The sequence below is a fragment of the Melampsora larici-populina genome, assembly GCF_000204055.1.
Source record: "Melampsora larici-populina 98AG31 unplaced genomic scaffold MELLAscaffold_56, whole genome shotgun sequence".
NCBI lineage: Eukaryota > Fungi > Basidiomycota > Pucciniomycetes > Pucciniales > Melampsoraceae > Melampsora > Melampsora laricis-populina.
Window position 1 is genome coordinate 243,010 of NW_006768820.1, and position 24,383 is coordinate 267,392.

General features: G+C 43.6%; 2 protein-coding genes across 2 annotated transcripts; both read left to right on the forward strand.

Annotated features, from left to right (window-relative positions):
* Positions 1-997: 997 nt before the first annotated feature.
* Positions 998-2,969, forward strand: MELLADRAFT_117990 (uncharacterized protein; the record flags this gene model as incomplete). Its single annotated transcript, XM_007415999.1, has 10 exons — positions 998-1,050; positions 1,145-1,166; positions 1,235-1,262; positions 1,343-1,489; positions 1,554-1,658; positions 1,770-1,814; positions 1,893-1,956; positions 2,043-2,238; positions 2,335-2,695; positions 2,773-2,969. 10 exons carry the CDS (start codon positions 1,029-1,031, stop codon positions 2,818-2,820), a joined length of 1,038 nt encoding a protein of 345 aa, XP_007416061.1.
* A 1,346-nt stretch (positions 2,970-4,315) lies between these two features.
* On the forward strand, positions 4,316-4,948 carry MELLADRAFT_93094 (uncharacterized protein; the record flags this gene model as incomplete). Its single annotated transcript, XM_007416000.1, has 1 exon — positions 4,316-4,948. One exon carries the CDS (start codon positions 4,316-4,318, stop codon positions 4,946-4,948), a length of 633 nt encoding a protein of 210 aa, XP_007416062.1.
* Between the last annotated feature and the right edge of the window lie 19,435 nt (positions 4,949-24,383).

Genomic DNA, 24,383 nt, shown 5'->3' on the forward strand with positions numbered 1-24,383 from the left:
AGCTTTTGAGGATTGATGACCGTATTGATGCTGACTAAAGTCGATCAAATCAGATTTAGATCTAGGAGTAGCTGTCGGTGGTAATGGCGGCCGGAGGTATTGCTCTTGCGATTTTTGTTGACCATGGGACATTCCGAAGAGGATAGGTTTATTTACACTTTCTGTTTGATTGATTGAGCCAGATCGCCACCCCTCCTGCGGGTTTTCAACTCCATGCTGAACTAGATCGGAGGCGGATGAACTTGAATAACGTGAGTGTGGATGAGTTATCCCCTGCGAAGGGAAAGGCGAGGTTGAGAATTGAGGAGCGTAAGTTGTTGTCCTTCGTCGGCAAGACGCTATTTCACCACGTCTAGACTCCCTTTGTCCCCTCGTCAATAAGTGTTTAGAGCACTTGAGAATGTGCGTGCAGGGGGTCGTGAATGAGTTCTTTGTACTCCTTTGAATGGTTTGTGGTAAAGTCTGCGGTTCCTTGAGAGTACGAAGCAGTTCACGTAGTTGAAGTTGACGAATGAGAGCTGCTGAACGAAGTAACTTCATGGTGTTGGTGAAAATCACATTTTTTTAAATATCAGATTTCAAGTGGTTTCTTATGTTACAGGCGCAATGTGCGTTATGTAGAACTTATTTAACCCTAACTTACAGATGTTGTATTGTACACGCACGCACACAAGTTTAAAATCGCACAAATAAATATGTACCTGTTCCAACTTCCATGAGTCATGTTCATGACTGACTCTGCTCAAGAAAGCGTTGCGGACAAAGAGTCGCTGTTTGCATCTACATACTAAATAGTTATGCATGTGGAGCATTTACTGGGGTCAAACCAGACCTGGGCCCGGGCCTTGTCTTCGTTCTTGCCAATCATGACGTGATGTTCAAACTTAGTGGTGTCAGTGTGTAAATAACACGTGATCTGTACAGTCCTCCATCGTATAAATTGCAATTCGCCAGTGCCATTGGAATGATTTTAAACCAATCGTCTTCCGCGACTTTGGTAGCGGGCGAATCGAGCTTACCAATCAATCATGTCTGCTGATCGCGAGACCCGTACGTTTCAAGTATTTCACTCGCTGGTCAACTTGGTCTGAATATCAGACTTACTCAATGTGAATATGTTTTGCAATTCGAAATCATTGGCCAGTTTTGTCGTTTGGCTACCCAGCGTGAGTGCAGTGTCTCAGCTGCGAGTTTCAAGAGACTGATTGTGGTTCATTGTCATAATGTTTGACAGGACGTTGGTTGCCGAAGCGCTCAAAAAGGTTGGTCAACCAGCCTTCCATCAAAGTTTATTGCACGTCAATATATACATGCTCAAAACCATCCTCCTCGTTGGTTTCAGACAAACAACTCTGGCCTAGAACCCGCCTTGGATTGGCTCCAAAAGCACGAGGAAGGAGCACTTGAAGCGTCGGAGAAAAAAGACGAGAAAGCTTCCGACTCTGATGTAGCGATGGCGCCAAGCAAAAGCACGGCAGGACAAGCCAAGGTGAGAGAAGTCTATAAAGCCTCGTAACGTACGTTGTTAATTGATGATCTCATTTCTATTCTAGACCTTGAAGTGTACCGATTGCAACAAGATTTTCGCGAATCAAGATTTGGCTAGTTATCACGCCGATAAAAGCGGTCACATCAATTTTGAAGAGTCTACCGAAGAAGTGATTGGTATTTTACTGCTAAGTAGATGATTCGATGCTTCCTCAAGTACACCTCTTCATGGAAGTATGTCAGTGTCTCGTTTCTGAAATCCCATCTTTCGCCTGGTTCAGATCAAACTGGCTACTGAAGAAGAGAAGGCACTCCGCTTGGTTGAGGTAAGGTACCTCCTTTTCAGAATTTTTGACCTTCTCAGACCACTTTGGTAATTAAAATGCTTCGCCTTGACGATTCAGTTGCGCCGTAAGATGGAACAAAAACGTGCTGATAGGATGCGGACCGAACGTGTTCAACAAATCGGTGAGTAAACTATTTATCGATCGGGTGAAATGAAGCGAAGAGTTTGTAAAAATCGCTGTTAACAAGTTTACATTCTCCTTTATCAGAAAATGACCGTCTTCGAAGGAAAGGTGGCCAAGAACAAGCCGCCATCAAGCACGATTTGCAGCTCAGAGAAGCTGCACAGGAAGCGGCGCGAAAAAAGAAAGACAAGATAGACGAGGTTGCAGCCAGAGCCAGAGTCAAGAAGCAAATTGAAGAAGACAAGCAGCTCCGCGCGGAAAAAGCGGTCAACGCAAAAGCGTCTGTATTCGTTCCCTCCGTTTTCTGATTTGATCACCATCTCGGGAGAGCAACCAATTCGAATACTGTATTAACTTGCTTCTCTATATGCTGCAGCAAATTTGGCGGCGTGGCTCCAGCCATCAATATAACCTCATCTAGCAATATCGGCTCACGACCATCTATGCCTCCCTCCAAACCGTCTGCGCCATCTATGCCTCCCTCCAAACCGTCTGCGCAATCTAAGCCAGCCAGAGTCTACGAGGAAGGTAGACTTCAACTTAGGCTACCTGATCAAGAAAAAAAGCCAATCTCCTTGGAGACAAAGCCAGATCAAACCTTGGTTGAAGTAGTCGACATGCTCTTCGCTCACCCAGATTTTGTTGACAGCGCTAGACTTGACAAGAGAGCGATCAAGTTTTCTACTGTCTATCCTCGGAAGACATTCGATGACGGTGACATGGCTAAGTCTGTCAAAGTAGGTTGTTGTTTGCTGGTCTCCCTAATCTTCGAGGGCTTCGCTGATATGCTCCTCTCAAAATCCCATGAGCACAGGATTTAGGCTTGTTGCCCGCTGTTGTACTCATCGTGAGCTACAACTGAAAGTGGTATGGTATGTAGTATCAGTACTAGCGAATGTCCCACTGGCTGCCGATAGTATCTCAAACGCGAAGGAGCGCTCTTCTCCCGTCGCTGTATGAACTTATTTGTTTGCCTGACCAGTGCAATGCAAGTACACCATCAGTTCATGTAGTTAGAGCATCCACTATCATGAGGGTAATTTATCGTAAATTTTGCGTTCCTGAGCGCAAAATTTGATCATGCGTGTTTTACCAAAGTTGGCAACCGCATGAAATCCACTACGGATTGATGTAATGTCTGAATTACCAACGATAAATCACTGTAAATCAACCGGATCCACAGTGGTTTGATTTTGAAATGAAATATCTATCTTTTTCATAAAACTTCATCCAAAAAACCACCCATCACATGCCCGCTACAAATTCCTTGAAGACACATATCAACCATCTTTTAAGTCTTCAAACAACAATGATGAGGAACAAGAAGAACTTGACCAACTTGTCTTTGAATTCTTGTTTGATAGGCCTCACACACCACCTTCACCTCCTCAGACTTGAACCCGGATAGATCAAGATTGAGCTCAGGTATCTCACAAGACTTTAAGATGTATCTTGTACATTCAGATTTCAATGTGGCAGAAGTTAACAAGGACAACCATATCTTGTGGTTAGTTAATAATGATAATCTACACAAGTTTTATGTAAAGTTAAAACAAGAAGAGTGTGGGTCACTTTGATGATAGGAAAAATATCAACCCTTGATTGAAATTGATCCGATTTGAAGTATGATGTTCCAAAATATGTTGTATCGAAGTTGAGTTTTGAGGAAGGACTTCGAAGTTTGAATTTGAAGTCTTGAATTGTGATGTTTTGAAAAAAGTGTTTTTTTCACCCTTTGTGCCTGATTTTTTTCCAATGCCATGGCGGAGATTTATAAATTTTCAGACAACTTAGCAGATCGCAAATCGGTGAACCACCTCTAAAGGTGGTTCATCAACTTTAATTTTTACTTAAAATTTAATGATTGATGGCACCCAAAGGCACGACGGTACCATCTTTTTCCACGATACGGGTAGGATATCGGGTAACATGTGAATGGGAAATCCGTCCCGGTACTGGGATAGGTTTCCCTCGACGCACTCACAGGAAAATGTTGCAGAACACATTAGCCTGTTGTTGGTGAAAAAGGTATTGAAACAGTCGGCCTAACAAAGTTATCAAAATGGTTTGATGAAAAAATGAAAAATCTTGAAGGATATGTACCCCTGTCAATCTTTAATGCCTTATGGTTACAACAAGATTTGCTTCGCCAAGCCGCCCGCGCCAAAACAACAAAAGAAAAATTAGACGATTCTTATGTAGGCCTCTCTGTGCCTGAAGAATGGAAGATGAGCTTTGGTGAATGGGTCATGGCTTTTGACCTCTATGTATCTTACTTACCTCATTACGGACACGAAGACCTTGCCAATAAATTTATGATGCATAAGGAGAACATATTTGTGATTCAGTGCCAACAAATGTGCTGGCCAATGGCCTTTAGGTACGACTTAGCAGTTCGGACCACGGTGTTAACTTTCAGAAATGCAGACGGTGATTTGGCGAACCCGGGTATAAGGGACAAAACCTTAGAACAGAACGCCCTCCAAGACTCAGAGCGTTTACAAGACTTCCGCCGCGAATTCGCCGATGTAAATCCGTACGCTGAAGGTCAAGTGAAGCATCATATCAACCCAATCTCAGGTGAAGTGTACAAGAATCAATCCAACCAACAAGGCAACTCCTCTCAATTTAATAGTTTAAACAATCACGGAGTCATGTCTAGCAAGCCTAACGCCCGATCCTGGGCGTATGCCAACAATCAACCGGCCTATGAGGGCCCAGGCAGCTTTGGGTTTCAATCCAACTCTTGGGACGACCGTGGGAGAAGTGGTTACGGACAAAACACTCGAGGGCGGGGTTGTGGTGGAGGATGGCACGATAACTCCAACGGACATGATAACACCCCACCCGGACGTCGTAATCCAGATCGATATGAATCGTGTAGAGGTGAGAGCAGTGGCTCTTGGCGTAGAAATGAGAAACGCAATGACCGCCGTGGCGATGAGTGTGATTATAATACCAAGTTTGGAAATAATGGGAAGGCCAAGTAAGCCATTGAGATACTATTTTGAAAGATTTTTCCCTTCCGCTCTAGCCAAAATACGCACTGCTGGTATTGCCTGCCAACGCGTACATGTCCTCTTCAGTGCCATAGTTCTTGATTTGTACCCAGTGACAACGCCTGAAGCGACCCGCCACAAAAAGCGGTGGCGGGGCGGCGAGGGGGCGGCCGCCCCCGTCGCCGCTACGAAAAATTTTATGCAGCGGGTCCAATTGCCCCGCCACCGCCCTCCCCAGAAAAATCAACATGTAGCGGGACGCGGGATTGGCGAGGCGGGTCAAAATGACGCCCCGCAGCCGCCTGTCAGAGCAGTATGTAGCGGGTATAAACCATATAGTCCATCACCTTTCATTCCCTTTCCACCGCCAAGAAATACGTAAAGACCACTCAATCCTCCGACCGACCTCACTTCGACTCTTCCACACAAGAAACCACCCTCAATACATCCAACTAACCTTCACTAACCTCCACTTTGGTATCAGCACGTTTTCAAAGTTTGAATTGGGAGGGAACTCGGAGTCGAATCAGCCTTTAAGTAGCCAAATCTTATCATATCAACAATAACTAACAAGAACAAGATATCATCAGACATAGGTGAATGGGCATATTGTTTATCATTTGTTTTATCAGCACGTTTTCAAAGTTTGAATCGGGAAATCGGAGTCGAATCAGCTAAGTAGCCAAATCTTATCATATCAACAATAACAAGATATCATCGAGGTGAACGGGTATCGACTATCATTTGTCTTTATTGATTTCATTCATTCCTCACGTATACTGAAGTCGGATACTGATGAGATTCTAGCTTCGAGCTTGTTTTTTCTTGATCCTCATGAATGAGTTTGCCCGTGAAATCAAACCTGTTTAGAACGAGATCGATGACAACATATCATGATGGACCCTATTTTATGTGCTCAGGCCTCTATATAAGGTGAGTGGAGTGACTCTTAATCATTTTATTCTTCCCCAGTTGGACTCGCTTCACAAATTTTCCCTCAGATAATAATAAACTTACAATCATCTTACCATTTTATTTAAATTTTCAACGATCAAATCTCTATTTTGATTCTTTGATATAGTTTAGATACCATGTCTCTTTCCAACTCTACCCTTGCACCTCCTGGTTCTGCTACTAGTACTCGTCCTAATCTTTGTCCAAGAAGTCCTACTGGTCCTAGTGCTAGGCCAGGCTTCGTGATCCAGTCTCCCGATTTACGAGTCTCACTTTGCCATCCTTCGAGTGACTTACCCGAGTCCGATCTTGATCAAAATCCTGGCAGTAGTCCCCATCATCCAGAAGAGCAAGCTGATACCGATGAAGCATCTGTTTCCTCTGTTGATGACGAAGCTGTTTCCGTTGTGGAAATAACCAGCGCCACCGACTTCCTTGCTTCTGTGCGACACAACAAGAAGAAGAATGTTCGTGTTTGACGAGCAAAGGCCAAGGAAGTAGCAAAGGCGAAGTCTCCTCGTGGGCGTGGAAAGGGTCGTCCAAGAGGCTCTGGTGCCTCCGCCAATTTACCTCGAGCAGCAGCGAAGAAACGCAAGACAACTGTTCCTCCTGTTTTTGTAAGTTCAAAGCTCCATTTGGAGATTGTGAGCTATTGAAATTGATCGAACTGATCCTTTTTCATCTTTTCACTTTTCACTTCTCATTCTCATTGTCGTCTTTTTTCTTTCTCTTCTGTTTGTGTCCTTTTTCAAGACTGGTGTCCCATCTGGTGTCCATGTCGATCAAGACTCTGATGTAGAGATTGTGGATAGCGCAGGAGTTCGACGTGCTCAACTTGGGCGTGTTTTGAAGCTTTTGGAGTATTACTATCCTCCAACCCATGTGAAAGGCGAGGTAAGGGTTTCTTTTACAATATTAATATTTCCTCTTTGTGTAATGTTCTGCTCTAATCTTTGCTTTCTTTGTTTGTATGTTTCAGACAGGCGATGATCCTCGAATGTTCAAGTGTCGATGGTGTATGAGCAGGTTCACGCGTGGTCTTCGCACGCACTACAACCTTTACGCCCATCGGGATGGGGCCAAGGGACGAGCAGCCTGCCCTCGAAGATCTGTGGCAATCCAGTCCGGCTGCATCTTACCTCGCACCTGGGCTCAAGAGCAAGCTGATATGGTGGCAGTATCTAACGAAGCCAATGGCCAACCCACTCTCGACTCGTTTTTGTCTCAAGCAACCTTCAGCATTGATTTGTGTAACATCGTTCTAGTCCTTTGGATCTTGAAGCACGCTCTCCGGTTCAACCGTTTCTACGACATGCCGCTTCGTGCTGCTTTCAAGCTGGCCAACCGACAAGCCGAATTGAGAACACCAACCTGGGCCGCTGGTGTTGCCAAGGAGCTGTATCAAAGCTTAAGTTCTGCAGCGATATCTATGGTATATGTAAGTCCATTCTTTGCTTTCATCTCTCTTTTTACATTGTAGTGGTGGTGACGAGGCACTGAGGAACCTCCCAGGTCCATTTCGTGAGAAAGAAGCGGAGCACTCAGCTTCTCGCCTTACACGTAATGCCAGAAGCTGAGCCACGTGTCATGTGAACTCCCAGACAGCGGTTGGGACACGCCAGGCCGGCCCTGGATTACCTCAACCTGTCTAGGTCGAGGTTATCCCATCTCAGGATTAGAACCCCACTTTCGGTTCTGTCTCTCCTGAGATTCGTCTGCTTCCCCTAAACCGCGAAGTCCACATCATCACGTTCCCGCTTCCTTTCCTCCTCTCTTTACGAGAATCCTTTTTCGAACCTTTTTCCGAACAATGAGGTCAAGCAGAAGGAACTTAGGATTAGGTCCCGAGATTACACCAGAACCAACCCCGCCGAACTCAGAAGACGAAAGAGAAATTCAAGAATTTGAAATCGAAAATACATTTGAAGAAGAAGAAAGAAGATTTAGGGAAGACGAAGAAGAACGATTAAGAGAACTTAATACAGTTGAAAACTTATCGTCGGATAAACTATCGTCACAAGATGAAGAACAAGAAATCGTAACTAAGAAAGTAGTCAAGAAAATCAATAAAACGAAAGAAAAGAATATTAACTGGACTTCAGACGAAGATGATGACAAAGACGATTCATCAAAATCAGGTTCAAGCGATAAAGTGGTATTCATGGAACCAAGTAAGCAGCGAATTTACGTGATATATTCTGTAGCGTGATCTATTCCGCAACAGCTACATAATCGTGATTTATTCCGAAAACAAAGCAAAATATAAACCGTGATATATTCCGGCTCATACAAAATAAAAACTAATTGTTGCGGGTTCTTCCGTTTCATTTGGTGTAGTGTTAATAGATAAAGCTTACCAAGCTTTAAACTTAGGTAACGCCAAACTTGCGAAGAAGCTTTTATTGAAAATGAAAATGGAAGAGATGAGCAAGAAGGATATAGAAATTCCAAAAGAAAATCCTTTAGTAAAGTATAAGTCAGGTAGAACAGCGAAAAATACCTTAAAGAAGTTTACCGAATATTGGGACTCACACCTAAAGAAATTAGACATCCATTTTCCGTTGTCGATTTTTAATACAGAATGGATTGAGTTAGATAGCTTGGTAGCAAGTAGAAGTACTTCAAAGAAGAAAGACCGAGCAACTGGACAAATCCCAAAGAACGAGTGGTTCATGACCTTCGCTGATTGGACAAGGGCAAGAATCTTGATGGTAAAATATTTGAAGGAACAATATTTTCATAAAGATTTTGCGAAAGAGTCAGTAATGCATTCCGTTGACGAAGAAGACAATAACTAACTAAAAGTGTTTTTACAGCCTAGAAAAACATTTCGATTATGTCCAAACTCTAGGTGATAGACACGGTTGGATTGTTGCATTTAGATACGACATAGCGGTACGAAATGATGTTACCTGTAATCATATCGACGGAGCGCCAGGAGATCCTAGCGAACATAGACAAGAGTTTCTGGAAGAAGCATTAGCAAGGACGTCGTTCTTACAAGATGGTAGAATATTACCAAAGGATAATCGTTGAGTTAATAATTTATATAAAATTATTAATTATATATGCGCTGTCTGATAACAAACTTTCTGACTATGATTTCAGCTTACGCGAAGGGAAATGCCAAAGAGAAGTACAGCCCGATAACGGGGGTTCGTTACCCGGCTGGGAAAAGCCACGACTCAACAGATTTAGAAGTAGAAGAAGATGGAGATGAGAAGTTTTTGAGAGTTCCAAAATTCAAGAGGTCTGAGGACTTTAGGAGCAATAGACGAAATGACAAGGGGAAAGGTTTGAGATTTGATAGATCAGTTTCACCATACCAACGCCCAGAAAAATGGAAAGGCAGAAACCCAAATTACAAAGGTAATAATTAGTAAGTAGTGATATTGTCAAACTTCTGTAGAATGACAATGAGCTAATAGTGAAAAATTCTTGTTTGATCAGTGACGAGAATTTTGTTCCAGGTATAAAGAAGAAAGACCAAATTGAACTTAAGCAGAGTGAACCTAGACAATCGACGTCAAAGGAGAAACAAACGTAAGCGTTAGAAAGAGTCAGAGGCGTCATAGAATTTGTAAAATTTGTTGTTTAATTATTGTCTTTTGTATTATTAGTAATGAAAATGTTTGTAACGAATCTTTGAAAAGAAAGAGATCAGATTCCACCAAACACCTGAAAATATTTAAGAATGGAATAGATGAGACTTGGCCAACGATAGTGAAATGCGAAATGAATAAATCTGTTTGGGAGAGAGAATTGATAAGATTTGGCTTATTAGATGAGTATCAGTATTTGTTGGATGGTTTTACAGAAGGGTTTCATCAAGGGGTTCCAAAACATTCAATTGGTAATGTCAAATGGTACTGTCCCCCGAATCATTCGTCAGCAAACGAAGCAAGACAAAAGATCGAAGAAAATATAGAAAAGGAGGTTAAGAATGGAAGGATGTTTGGTCCGTTTTCAAAGGAAGAAGTCTACGCGAAACTAGGATTTTTCAGAACGAGTCCTTTAGGCGCGGTAGAAAATGGGGATGGAAGCTTCAGACCAATAAACGATATGTCGTATCCTAAATTTGATGAATTTATTCCTTCAGTTAATTCGTATGTTGATAAAAGAGATTTTAAAACAACCTGGGACGACTTCAAAGTTGTAGTGAAGTTTTTCAAAGATCAAAAAGGAGAGATATTAATAGGAATATTCGACTGGGAAGGTGCATATAGGCAAATCCCGACTCACCACTCCCAATGGCCATATTTGGCAATTATGGATTTCCATGGGAATATCTATATCGACGTGAGGATAGCGATTGGTGGCGTAGCAGGGTGCGGATCTTTCGGAGGCCCTGCTGATGGCTGGAAGAAATTAATGAAAGCAAAATTTATTTTAGTAGAGGTGTATCGTTGGGTTGACAATAATTTGATGATCAAGAATAAGAAAGACAGAGTATCTATGTTAGATATTGTAGAAGCAAGCGAAGAGTTAGGTGTAAAGACTAACGTCACGAAATACTCGGAATTCGCATTCGAGCAAAAATTTATTGGTTTTGTGTGGAATTGTGTTGATATGACAGTCTCCCTACCTGATAAAAAATTGCAGAAGAGAAAGTTAGAACTAGAAAGATTTTTGAGTAAAACCTGGTTCTCGAGACATGATGTTGAGAAGTTTAATGGGAAATTAGGCCATCTGACGCTTATTCTACCACAATTGAAATCATACTTAGCCGCGAATTACAAGTGGGTAGCTGTTTGGCGAACACCAGGTAAAAGAATGATGCCACCAGAAGTAAAAGAAGATCTTCTTTATTGGCAACGAACATTAGTCGATTTGAAGCCTACGAGGATAATGCCAGACCACATTATCAAGAATGTGGGCTGGGTGGGAGATGCATCTAGCGAGTATGGCATAGGAATAATTATTGGAAGGAGTTGGGCGCAATTCAAGTGGTTAGACGGGTGGAAAGAACCAATAGGCCAGCCTAAACGAACGATTGCATGAGCTGAGACCGTGGCGGTCCGCCTCGGTTTCTTGATGTTGAAGATGAAGATGGACGTAGCTGGTTTTAGCTATTCTTGCCTGACCGATAACACGACGACAGAAGGGGCTGCAAGGAATTGAAAGTCTTGGGATTACTGGGTCAATGAGGAGTGGAAACTAGTCCAGACCCTCTTGATCGAAAATGATTGTGATTTAAATTTGGTCAGGGTAATATTGGATGACAACGAAGCTGATTGCCTGTCTAGGGGGCTAGACCCGTCAAAAGCCCACATTGATATGTTGACAATCCAGCTTCCAGATGATTTAATACCGCTACTCCAACAGGTTCTCCCCAAAAAGAAGACCTCCAAACTTTCCGTCTAAGCATCTCGCCAGTCTTAGACCTTACACCTTTGCGACTTCGACAAATCCAAAAACTTTTCGAATTCACCCCTAAAAATTCCGATGTTATCACCGCGCGACGTCCTTTGCCAGACTCGACCTGGTAAAATAGAGTCGTTAGATGATGCGGGAGAAATGATCTTGGAGAGGGGTTGGGCGCTATCAACCATAAAGCATTACGCCGCAGGTGTCAACAAGTACTTCAAGTTCATGAGTAGTTTTCCCGTAATACTTTTCCCAACGACTCCATCCATCATCTTCCAGTTCGTAGTCTGGTGCAGTTCGAAGGAAAGCCATCGACCTGTTCTGAGTAATACGACGAAGCGTTATCTTACAGGGATCCGGATGTGGCACACGCTTCACAACTCGACATTCCCCAACATGGACATTAATCGACTACGAATTTTATTGGTAGCAGCTAAGAAGACAGAAGTGGAGCAGTGCAAACCAAAGAGAGCGGCACTAACCTTGATGGACATCGACTACTTGATTCGTGCGCTTGACTTGCACAGTGAGGAAGGTCTGGTGATGCAAGGGGTTATCTTGACTGGCTTCTGGGGCTTAGCACGGCTTGGAGAACTCGTGAAGAGGGTTGACTTTCCAGAGGTTTTCATACGGCGAAAAGACGTACGTTTCGACGAAGACAACAAGCACGTCACGTTACGCATCCGTCTAGCTAAGACGGCGGCGCCGGGTGAATACCAGTACATACGCCTCTTGTATCAACCGAACCACCTCGACCCAGTCAGCGCAATACACGATATATTGGATAAGACCGCTGGTAGACCTCACGACCCATTGTTTCGCAGTGTGTGCGGTGGACCCTTGGATCGGTTGTCCGTTATTCAGTTCCTCAAGACACATAACCCTTCGAGCTCGCAAGTTTGGTCAGGTCATAGTCTAAGAATCGGGGGTGCCTCGCTGAAGGCATACCTAGGATACTCTACTAGGAAATTAAAGGCAGCTGGTCAATGGAGATCGGCGGCTTATAAGTTGTATATCAGGCCTTACAGTGGTAGAGTGGCAAGGGAAACGAACAGCTTGGCGCTGAAGATTCGTCGACCATTGTAGTCTTAAATTCTTGTTTCTTGTTCATGTCTTACGGTTTCTATCATGTCGTTGTGTAGCTCGTGAAATTCTATGGCCTTGCGTTTGACAAACAGGTGTGAAATGTCCCCTACGGCTCGCCGAGAATGGGTTTGGAGCCCCTTGCAGGGACTCAGCTCTTCGATCCTTCGTTCCCATGGTTGGGTTCGAAGGGTCCCAAACCCTTGATTCTCGTTTGCGCGCCAACAGGACGCGCTTTTGGGCTACTTACCCTATCGAAGGACAAGTAGCCCAAGCATGCGCTAGGTGTCACACACCCGTTGCTGAGTGGGCCTCAGCCTCAGTTTTCTGAGGACAAGTCCCACGAGAAGCATTAAAACGCTTAGCGATCAGGTCAGGGAAGTAACCCCTTCCCCAACCCCTCCGCAGGGGATTTCGAGTACGAAATGGATGTAGTGGTGGTGACGAGGCACTGAGGAACCTCCCAGGTCCATTTCGTGAGAAAGAAGCGGAGCACTCAGCTTCTCGCCTTACACGTAATGCCAGAAGCTGAGCCACGTGTCATGTGAACTCCCAGACAGCGGTTGGGACACGCCAGGCCGGCCCTGGATTACCTCAACCTGTCTAGGTCGAGGTTATCCCATCTCAGGATTAGAACCCCACTTTCGGTTCTGTCTCTCCTGAGATTCGTCTGCTTCCCCTAAACCGCGAAGTCCACATCATCACGTTCCCGCTTCCTTTCCTCCTCTCTTTACGAGAATCCTTTTTCGAACCCACATGTCCTCTCAGGACACTCCCACCCTCCCAGGTTCAAAGGGTCCCAAACCCTTGATTCTCGTTTGCGCGCCAACAGGACGCGCTTTTGGGCTACTTACCCTATCAAAGGACAAGTAGCCCAAGCATGCGCTAGGTGTCACACACCCGTTGCTGAGTGGGCCTCAGCCTCAGTTTTCTGAGGACAAGTCCCACGAGAAGCATTATAACGCTTAGCGATCAGGTCAGGGAAGTAACCCCTTCCCCAACCCCTCCGCAGGGTATTTCGAGTACAAAATGGATCAATCGATCAACTTTATACTTATCTCTTTCAACATCAACTTTCCTTTCTTTTCACTTTCTCTTTATTTTGTTTTATTCATCTTTTAGGAGAACACAGGCAAATTTTCACTTGTCCATGACGTTTGGACAACTAAGGGTAACCGATACGCCTTCATAGGAGTATCAGCTAACTTCATCGACAGCGAGTGGAATTATCGGACGATTCACTTAACGTTGAAGCTTGTTGCCTGGAACAAGTTTGGTTCACTTCTAGCACGGCCAGTGGCACGATTCTTGATAGCAAATGGTTTGCACAAGAAGATAAGTATTTTATATCTTCATTCTTTCTCCTCTCTCGCTTCTCTTCTTTTAAGTAGACTAATTTGTTCAATTTTCGATCAATTACATGATAGGTCAAACTACTGATTCCGGTTCAAACAACAATACAATGGCAAGAGAGATGGAAGTCATGTTCTCCGAGAGTGACGAATTTGTTGATTGGAATTCTAAACAGAACCACGTACGTTGTTATGCTCACAAGCTCGGTTTGGTCGTGAAGAAGGGTCTTAAAGAATTAGGATTATTGGCCGGCCACATCAAACCAACCACACCTCCGAACGTATCTGTACCTGTTCCAACCGTCATTCTTAACGATGACTTGACTGACAATGTGATCAACTTTGACGAGTCTGATGATGAGGATGATCTCACCAATCAGAGAGATTGTCACGATGTGGGAAGATTCGAAGATGAGGAAGAAGAGTCTATAGATGATGACCTGATGTATGACGATCCACCTGAGGGATGCATTGTGGTCAAAGGTGCCATGAAGGTATGCAAACTTTCCTCCTTTTCACTTTTATGTTCATCAGAAAACGCTGACATATTTTTATCAGTTGAAAGACTTCAATGCCCTTCTGACCCGTAGCAACGCCAGGCGAGGCAAATTTGAAGCTCGAGCTGCCCAGATGAACTATCATGGGCCAGCACCGATAGCCGGGTGGGGGGTCGGCTGGAACATTGATCTTGCAATGTACTCGCACCTTGTACAGGGACGTGATGTAAGTTACATTTACTTTGTCTTTCTTTAACGTTTTGATCGAATTCCTTGACTGACTCACAACCATTTAGGTTGTTGATTCTATCCTCATTGCCGATCGCAAAACCAAATACTATGGTGGTATAATGATGTCAATGGACGAATGGGATGCCGTTGATGCGCTTTGTAAGGTCTTAGAGGTGATTTTTTCTTTCTATTTGTTGAAACCCCTATTTCATCTATGTTCTGACGCTCTCATTACAGATTTTTCGTTACTCGACTAAGCGCATGGAGGGTAGTATCGCATCGGGCTCAATGCTTCTGGCTGAGTACATGCGGGTCGAGGAGACCTTGTTAGCATTAGATATTCCAGAAGAGTTCGACAGCCTCGATGTCATGAGGAAAGTCATGTTGGCTCAGCTGGCAAAGTATCGTGATGAAGCAGTGGCTGCTGACATCATTGTAATGGCCACCGTCCTCAACCCCAAGTACCGACTCAAATTCATCGACATTCACTTTCCAGGACATCTTCAACGAGCTAAACAACTTATCGAAGACGCCTTCAACAATGCTTTGGAGAATTGGCCACTCAGCCCGGTCCCTAGCCCAGATCCAACTCCACTTCCAGAAGCACATGATTCTTTTGATCGCTTTGACATATTCACTTCTTCTGCTTCATTTCAAACACCCGAGTCCATCAGGGCATCTGAACTTGATTCTTATCTCAATGGTAATCGACCGATTGTTCCTGGCCAAAAGGAACTCTCTTGGTGGAAGGTAAGCTTGAAGCTTCATTTTTGAAAATCAACATTTCTCTTTCTTTCTCCCATATACAACTTGTTTATTCATCTGACTTATGTATCTTGTCTGTACCAGGAGAATGAATCTCACTATCAGGTTCTTGCTTCAATAGCTCACGACTACCTTTCGATCTCAGCTGTGTCATGTCCTGTTGAACGCACATTCTCTTCAGCAGCTGATATCGCCATTCCAGGCCAAGGCTCCTTGAAACCCAAGACCATTTCACGCACCGTTGGATGTAGGGAGTGGTTGAGACAAGGAATTATGACTTCGGACCGATTTGCTGAACCTCTCAGTTATCTTGCTTCTTTTGTTAATAACAAGAAGAAAAGCAAGTGAATCACATCACATCTTATATTAACTCTTCTCTCACTTTTTCAATTTACTATTTTATACTCGTGCCTGCTGTTTCTTTTTTTCTTTTGCCTCTTTCTTCTGATCAATCAACTTTGAAGTATTGCCTTCATAGTTTTGTTTGTTATTATTTATTTTGAATCTTTTACTTCCTGATGTTTTCTCATCTCTTTTATTTCTTATCTATCTTATAAGTCTTTTCAACTTTCAAGTCTCTCTTTAATCTTATTGTTAGTTTGTTTATTGATTCAGTCCAATCTCTGTTCTCATTTATCGTATTCAATTTGTGGTCTCTTCAAGTTCAAAGTCTCTCTTTAATTTCATTATCCGTTCCTTTAGTTTGATCTTGTCTCTCTCTGTTTTGTGTACATAACCATTTTTTGCATTGTTAATATCAAAAGAAAATTGTGAATACTTTTGAGCGCCCCAGCCCGCTTTATCAGTTTGAAAATCGCGAGGGCGGAGCGAAACTGCGCCACGCTCCAAGACTTGTGTAGCGGGCTGTTATTTGTGGCGGAGCGTGAGCGGTTCCTGAATGTAGCGGGACATCGTCCCGCTCCAAAAAAAAAAGTCCAAAAGCGGAGCGCTTCAGGCGTTGCCAGTGACAATCAAATGTTGAAATTGATGATCCTTGTCTAGTACAGACCAAAATGTTATCAGACTTATTTCTTTGAACCATGTCAGAAATGAATGTCGCTTGACAATTGTTGTTACAGAATGCTTCCCGTGCTTACCAGTTCCTTTGCATGATTACGTTGCACCTCCCAGTTTGAACGAACGTTCCTCAAATAGGCCACGATTAGATGTAGATCACGTGTGGGTGGTCCCTGAGTGTGTCGGTAGTCGTGCCCCAAGTTTGAAGCCCTATAGGAACTCTGGTAGCAAATTTGACGCCAGGTGGCCGAAAGAATACGTAGAATGCAAATTGAACATTCCAGTGTGGAAGAAGCTGATCCGAGACTATGGTGTGGAAGGAATGCAAAACGGATTCCACCAAGGGATTCCGGATCACATCCTCGGTAATCGGCGTTGGTATACCCCTAAGAACCACGCCTCAGCGTTACTCACAGCGGAAAAAATTTCTAACACCTTAGCGAAGGAGAAGCGAGAAGGCATGATATTCGGACCTTTTACTCACGAGGAGGTGTTTTCAAAAATCAGCTTCTTTAGATTGAGCCCGATGGGTAGCCTCATCAATGGGGATGGCTCTTTCAGGGTAATGAACGAACTTTCCTTCCCGCATGATGATCCAGACATCCCCTCCGTAAATAGCTTTGTAAATAAGGACGACTTTAAAACTAACTGGGACGACTTCAAGGTCGTCATTAGATTCTTCAAAAATAACAAATCAAACCTACAAGCCGCCATATACGATTGGGCTAAAGCTTATCGTCAAATTGCAATACTTATCTCACAGTGGAGATTCCTTTTGATAATGGACTTACTAAACAGGATGTGGGTGGATACCAGAATTCAATTTGGAAGAGTTGCCGGGTGCGGGGTATTTGGACGACCTGCCGATCTATGGCACTGCCAACATAGATGCCTCGGGTTGCGTAATCCAAGGCATCATCGGAGGTAAAACCTCGGACAAGGTCTGTCCGAGGTTTTTGTCCGAGGTAATCTTCTGCGCTGGGAATTGCCTCGGATCAAAACCTCGGACAACTTCTGTCGGAGGTTGGTAATCCGATAATACCTCGGATTTTTCAATCCGAGGTAAATATGTTGGCGGTGTGGAGGGCGATTATGATCAAGGTTTTCCATCTCAAAGTGGCTTTCCGGTGGGTAGACGATAATTTGCTCATTAAGGAAGTTAGCAATCTGACAACCATCAGCGACATAGTGAAGTTAAGCACCAAAATGGGTGTTGCATCAAACTCAGAAAAAGTTCACGAATTTGCGGATGAACAACGCTACATTGGCTTTATCTGGAACGTGGTAGAGTGTACGGTGTGGTTGCCCGACGAGAAACTTGGGCAGCAAAAGAACGAGATAGACGAGTTCCTGACACCTGGGGAATCTTTCAACCTTAAGAGGGCCAAGAAGCTGATTGGACGGCTGGTGCATACTACATATATAGTACCCAACTTGAGATGTTACATGCCAGCGTTACATTGTTGGGAGGCTGAGTGGAAAGTGGAGTCAGCAAAAAGGAAGATTCCAATAGACGTAAGAGAAGACTTACTCAAATGGCAATCCGTACTGAAATCTTTCACGGCTAGACGGATTATTCCCGACAATGACCCAGTAGATGTTGAATGGGTTGGGGATGCCTCCATGACAGGTATTGGGGTCTTGATCGGGGATAGATGGGCTGAATTTACCCTGGTGAAAGGTTGGAATGAAATAGTGACACCACGTGGTAAGAGAAACATTTCCTGGGCATAAACAGTCGCGATAAGGTCAGGATTAATAATAGTTAGCAAACTTCAGGATGTAGGTGGGAAAACGTTTAAGGTCCTTACTGATAACACGACCTCAGAGTCAGCCGTAGAAAAACGTAAATCAGGGGATCATGCAGTGAATGAGGAGTGGAAGGCCATTCAAAGACTGCTCCTGGAACTACACTGTGACATAGTGGCAGAACAAGTTGCGACAGGTGATAATCTGGCTGACAAGTTATCTAGAGGAAAAGATAACAGAGACATCAATAAGAGAGTGGTGATTGAAATTCCTAGTGATTTGCAGTTATTGGTGAAACAAGTTTTGTAATGCAGACTGAAACATCAACTTGCCACTTTCTCCCAGTTGGCCCCCGCGCAAAAATTTCATGAGCTCCGTTCCGTTGCCCGTCGATTGGTTTATCGAATTGACTTCCCTCCTACTCGAATAGTAACCAGTCTTACTCAAGTACTCACCCCTCCTGATAAAATACTAAACCTACGCTCATGGAGTTCCTCAAAGGAGCAGATGGGGTGGATCGGTCAGGAAGCGACCGAATTCAATCGTACATGATAAAAGGCGGTAGTTGGGGCACCGCCACTTTGAAGCATTATAACGCAGGGGTATCGAAATTATTAGCTTTCGCAACTGAAAATACCATCCCGAGGGGCATGCTGTTTCCCATTGACACGACCGTTCTTTCCCACTTTGTTGTTTGGGCTGGACCAAAACTGGAGCCAACAAATAGTGACCCCCTCTCTGTACCAATCAAATCAAACACTATCAGGACGTACCTGTCCGGCATAAAAGCCTGGAACCTTTTTCACGGTGCCAAGTACCCACATACAGCTACACCAACAATTGAAGCAATTTTGAAGGCCGCCAAGAAGCTGGAACTCCACAAAGAAGCTAGACCGTTGAAGAACCTGGTACTAATCAGCCACCTGTTCTGTCTGTTGGAAAATCTAGCGAATGGCGATCCTGAGAGTCAAGTCGCCTATACGGTCGCCCTCGTGGCCTTCTGGGGGATGGCGCGACTTGGGGAACTGGTCAAATCAAATTGCAAAATGGATCAAGTAAAAGTTAAGGATTTAATTTGGGACCCACATGGAAAGTTTTTGAAAATTAAGATTTGTGCAGCAAAGACAGCAGCTGCTGGGGAGATACAAGAGATCCATTGCCAAAATCAGTATTCGTTACTAGACCCGGTTGGTGCGGTTAAACGACTAATTGCGGAGATGCAAACAACAGATGATGATCCTCTGTTTTCTTATCCTCGAGGCTAGAAACGTATCACTATGACAAAAGCAAGATGTCAGAAAATCTTCTTGGATGTTTGGAGTAAATACAATCAAACTCAGCTTACCGGTCATTCATTCCGAGTGGGAGGAGCATCCTTACAATGGAACCTCAACCACCCTCTGGAGGAAATCGTAGCCGTCGGAAGGTGGACGTCAAAAGCGTATAAGCTGTATATACGGGAATATAGTGACGCTGAGCTGTTAAATACAGTCAAGTTGTTAGAAAGCATACAATATGAAAATTAGGTAGATTGACTCTACTCAAAGGAATGTTGGAACTTAACCAGATAGGTGTCTATGGTCTAAAACCGAGGATTTGTATAATCACAGTTCGGAGAGACGGGCATCTTCCTATATTGTGTCCCACAATCGTCTCTTGGGGGTCGGTCTTGACCCAGGCCACAGTAGATGGGCGATCACAGGCTCAGGACTGCGTCCTGAGTCAAGGGGAAGCACTCTCACATCTACTTCCTGGTGGTCCTACCTCCCTCAGCCCCCTTTCCAGGTCTGAGGGCCCCCCCAAGAAACCTAAAGAGTTCTCATAAGGGATTCTTCAGGTTTGCCTAGGACAAACCACGCTTTGTATACTACTATAAGTACAACACTACCTGATGAATAAGTTAGGGAACAAAGAAAGAAAACATGACAATTTATAATTAGTATGAAATAACTAATAATTCAATGGGTCAATAACACTTGCCTTAAAGAGATATTGTGAGTTATTAAGTGGAAGGCCCCAAACTAAATGTAAAATTAAAAAAAGGGCTGTAAAAGGGCTACTTGAACTGCCCTAATAAAGGGCAAATTTAAGTGACCAGGTACTATTAAAATAAGTTTATAATGATAGCAAAATGATCAAGAAAAAAGGGAACAGCAGCCAAAATACACCTTCTGATACTATACAACCCCACTAGAATGTTTAACAACTTCAGAAACCAACAAAAACTGTCAAACATCCACAAAAACCCTCTGATGTAATCTTATGATGTAATTATCTTTAATGTATGACATCATTTAAGCTATGAAATTGATCAATTAATGCTTATAAATGATGGACAGATTGTCTTATGATGAATACAGGTGATTTTTTCCTAATACTCATAGCTGAAAACCATTTTTAGAATTACAACTTTTTTGTGAAGTGGTCCAATTTTGGATTACTATAGCTCATTTTATAGCTCTCTTAATTCTAATCAATCATTTCCCCAACATGACCTACTCCTGCTGTGTGATGAATAAGTTATTGAATTGTAGAGATTGATAAAACAAGCTTTTTGTCATGAAAATGTTGCTACATGTGTGGTAGGCAGAAAAGTCAAAATTCACACCGTTCTCTTTGATTCCTTATAGCCTGTTTAACAACTCCTCCGTTGTAAGTGGTTCCAAGGTTGTACCAAGGCCGCCCCAGATATGATACCAGTATTGGTATTGTATTGCACCGTATTGTTGGAGTTACGGGTCAGAAAAGAAAGTGACTAGACCAGGATTTGAACCTGGGACCTCTGTATTAGCTGGGACACATGCTAGAGTGTTGCCTGTACCACTAGGCTATCCAGTCTTGTACCAGATGTGATGGCCATGCAACTGTATGTATGTGTACAGAGAGTATGAACTGGGATAGGACCAGTTCAGTGTGATGTAGTCACATGTGTGTAGCTACATGGCATGGATCAGTAAATGATCATACATCAACACGTATCCGGTCCTAGGTGTACTGTAATTCAGTTATTGTAGCCGGGGAACGGCTACGATACCTAAGATGATGCTGGGTGGTATCTCCGGCCAGGATACAGTTTTTATTATTGTGCCCGACCTCAGGTACAATACTGGATACCCAGATGTCCCAGTACCTGTGAAGGGTTACGGTATCAGGACCATACCCCTTGTATGGTTACGGTACTGGATTCCGTGTGGGTGCTACACGGAATAACGACTAACCTTCTCCCCACCACACCATACGTTATCCATCTTCAGGTTCTATACCTTATTGTACTAAATATCCCTGCATTGGGTCATTCATGACCGAAAGCAGCTTTTAATTCACCCAATCCGAGCTTAGAATGATACTAGAACATCTTGAACGACGGTGATGGATACGCACAAGCATCAACAGGACTCAGAGGCATATGAGCAGGTAGGCCCCTCACAATCTCATTTCTCTCACTCCAAAGTGACAATTATACACATATCTCTTCATCCTTTCATGTCTGTTGTGTCCATTTACCTTTTGATAACATTGAATTGTTTTGTTTTCACATTCTAGATACATTGTTTTATTTTTAAAGATATCTCCGGTAATCAACCACCCCATTGCAGTACTTGTCCTTCTCCTCCACGCCCCTCTTCTGCCCTCCTGGCCTCCCCTTCCGACTCTTGCCCGTCCATGTGTCGCGCTATTGATTCCACTCAGTCTCCAGTCCCATCTGGTTCCACCAAACGGAAACGGGCTGACAACAAACTGTACAAAGATGAAGAGTAAGACGAATCTCAACCTGACATTCAGCGTCCATCCAAACACCCTCAATCAGATATTTCAACTGTTTCAAATGTGAATGCCAAAGGCAAACGATGAGCTCCAGCAAAGTCACGACCTTTCCAACCTCCAGCAAAGAATCAACCTTAGCCTCCAAATAGTTCAACTGACCAATTGTGTCTTGAGATTGACTTGGTTCAAGACTCAGATGATGAAAACAGCAAGGTGCTTAAAAAAATCAAAGTCGAAGAAAACCCAGCAACAATTCAATCCTCTTCAAGACTATTACTTCCCAGACCAAGTCCATGGGAAGAATAATGTGAGCCTCTTATCTTTGTTTATCACATCAATTCTTCTTGCTTATTACTTCATTTTCATGTCCAATCATTTCACCAATTGTAGGCACCAGGGGAAGAGTCTTACTATGTATGTCAATACTGTGCAGCAGAAGTTTCTGCCGCTCAGGGTTCAACTTCGAACATATGGACTCATTGACACAGCTCAAAGCAAGGTGAAAAATCTGGAAAGCCCGGGTGTAAGACAAGACAGGAAGCTATTGATCAAGATTGCATTTTACCTTTAACAATAGGCAAGCAGGATTCCGAGAAGGCAAAAGCATGAAGTGTTGATGGACAGACGTCCATCATGGTGTACGCTCAGAAGGTGACAAAGTTTGACAACCAAATGATGAATCAGAGGCTAGGCATGTGGGTACTCAGGACGGCATAGCCTTGGGCTTGAATCGAGGATCTGTATCTACGGGCCTGCTTTTGTTATGCAAACCCAAATGCCCATTTCTTTGGACGGAAATGGGTAGCACGGTTTGCCCATGAGGCCTATCTTGATTTACAAGGCTCAGTGATGGGAGAACTCAAGGTGAGCTCCAGTTCTTAACACGTAGAATTTTAATATTTTTAATGTTGACTGACTTGATTGAGTGTTTTTTCATTGTCTCAATCTTAATCTAGTCACTCACCAGCTTGTTTGGTCTCATCTACGATGCCTGGACTACAAAAGGCAATTGGTACGGATTCATAGGGGCCAGCGTGACTTATATTACACCCGACTGGACCTTTGTGACACACCATTTTGCCCTCAAGCTTATAGCATGGCATCACAAGGGCGAATGGCTTGCAGAGCCCTTAATAAACCTGTTGACAAAACATGGCTTACATACAAAGATATGTCCCTTATCTTTCCTTCTCTTATCTCCCCTTTTTTTTGTCTTCTCTGTCTCTCATCATGTCTCATTAACTGATTCTTTTTATGATATGCACATGTTAGCCCATACTCATGACTCCGGCAGCAATAACAACACGCTGGCCAAAGCCATGCAGGTCCAACCGAGCAAATACTGCCCAAATCAATACAAAGCTTTCCAATGGGATTCTAAAACTGATTGAGTTTGCTGTGTATGTCGCAAGCTGCCATTATATGTCAATGCCGGCCTCCAATCACTTGGCAACCAGGCACCACCACCGCCTCTGGTGAAATCCACCATGCTAGGTGATTTCCCGGTCCCAACAAATACTCTACATATGGGGGTTGAAGAAGATGAGAGTGGTGATGCAAATGATGATAACTTGACGGAGGTTGATGCTGGGTCCAACTCAGACGGTGAGGTCGATGATCTTGATCTGAAATTTCCTGAAGAAACTAGTAATTAGTACGATGTAATCAATGGCCCGCATGACTCAGCAGAAGCATCTGCTGCAACCAACCGGAACGCAGCCAATGCAGTGCACGAACTCACAACTAAAGTGAGTTATTTACTAAATACTCAATCTTCACATTTAACAATGTCTGGGAAACTAATACCAGAATTTTTACCGCTCATTAGCTGGACCTTTTAGGGCGTACAATTGGGGGATCAGTGGTCATGTGCGTGCTGTTTGATGCTGTCAGCAAGGCTCTAATTTCTGAAAACCTGCCAAGGCCTATTCCTGGCTACGGTATCCGCTGGGATATAAAGCTTCAGTGTTGGAGCAGACTATACAACACTTGAGAAGTAAGTAAAAACATTCCACTTTAAATCTATCTCAAGCCTGGTTCTGATGTCAGACGCCTGTTTTGCTAGGTCATCAAACATGGAACCTCCATGTTGCGGTCAGACCAGTCGAGCTGGCAAGACTTTCCTGCCTCCCGATGTGAATAGAACCAGAGGCATTTTCAATAAGGTGATGATATCACCTGATTAATTGCACCAAGTAAGAGACCTAATGGATCTTCTCCAGGTCATTCTGGGCCTTATTTAATTCATCATCTCAAGTCTAATACTAACACTATTGTTGGTTGTGTAGGAGTTTGAAAATTTAACGGAGTTTTTTGAACAAGATGGACCAAAAGCCTCACTAATTCTACGCAAGTATGTCAAACTCCAGAAGATGCTTCAAAAGAAGATCAATGCCACTCTACCTTGAGCAGAACCTCTTTTCCCTATGTACTATTCCATGCTGGTGCGAGTCAAATTGTACCTCAAGGAAGCTTTGCAGTCTAACATCATTTTCCTATCCACCGTCTTGCATCCAAGCTTACGCTTGGATCATTTCGAGTTTGCTTTTGGACCTGATTCCCCCGAGACAGCTTTGGCTGAATAGCTCATCAAAGCGGCATACGCCAAACGCAAATCCAAACAGAACGACCATGGATCACTTCACA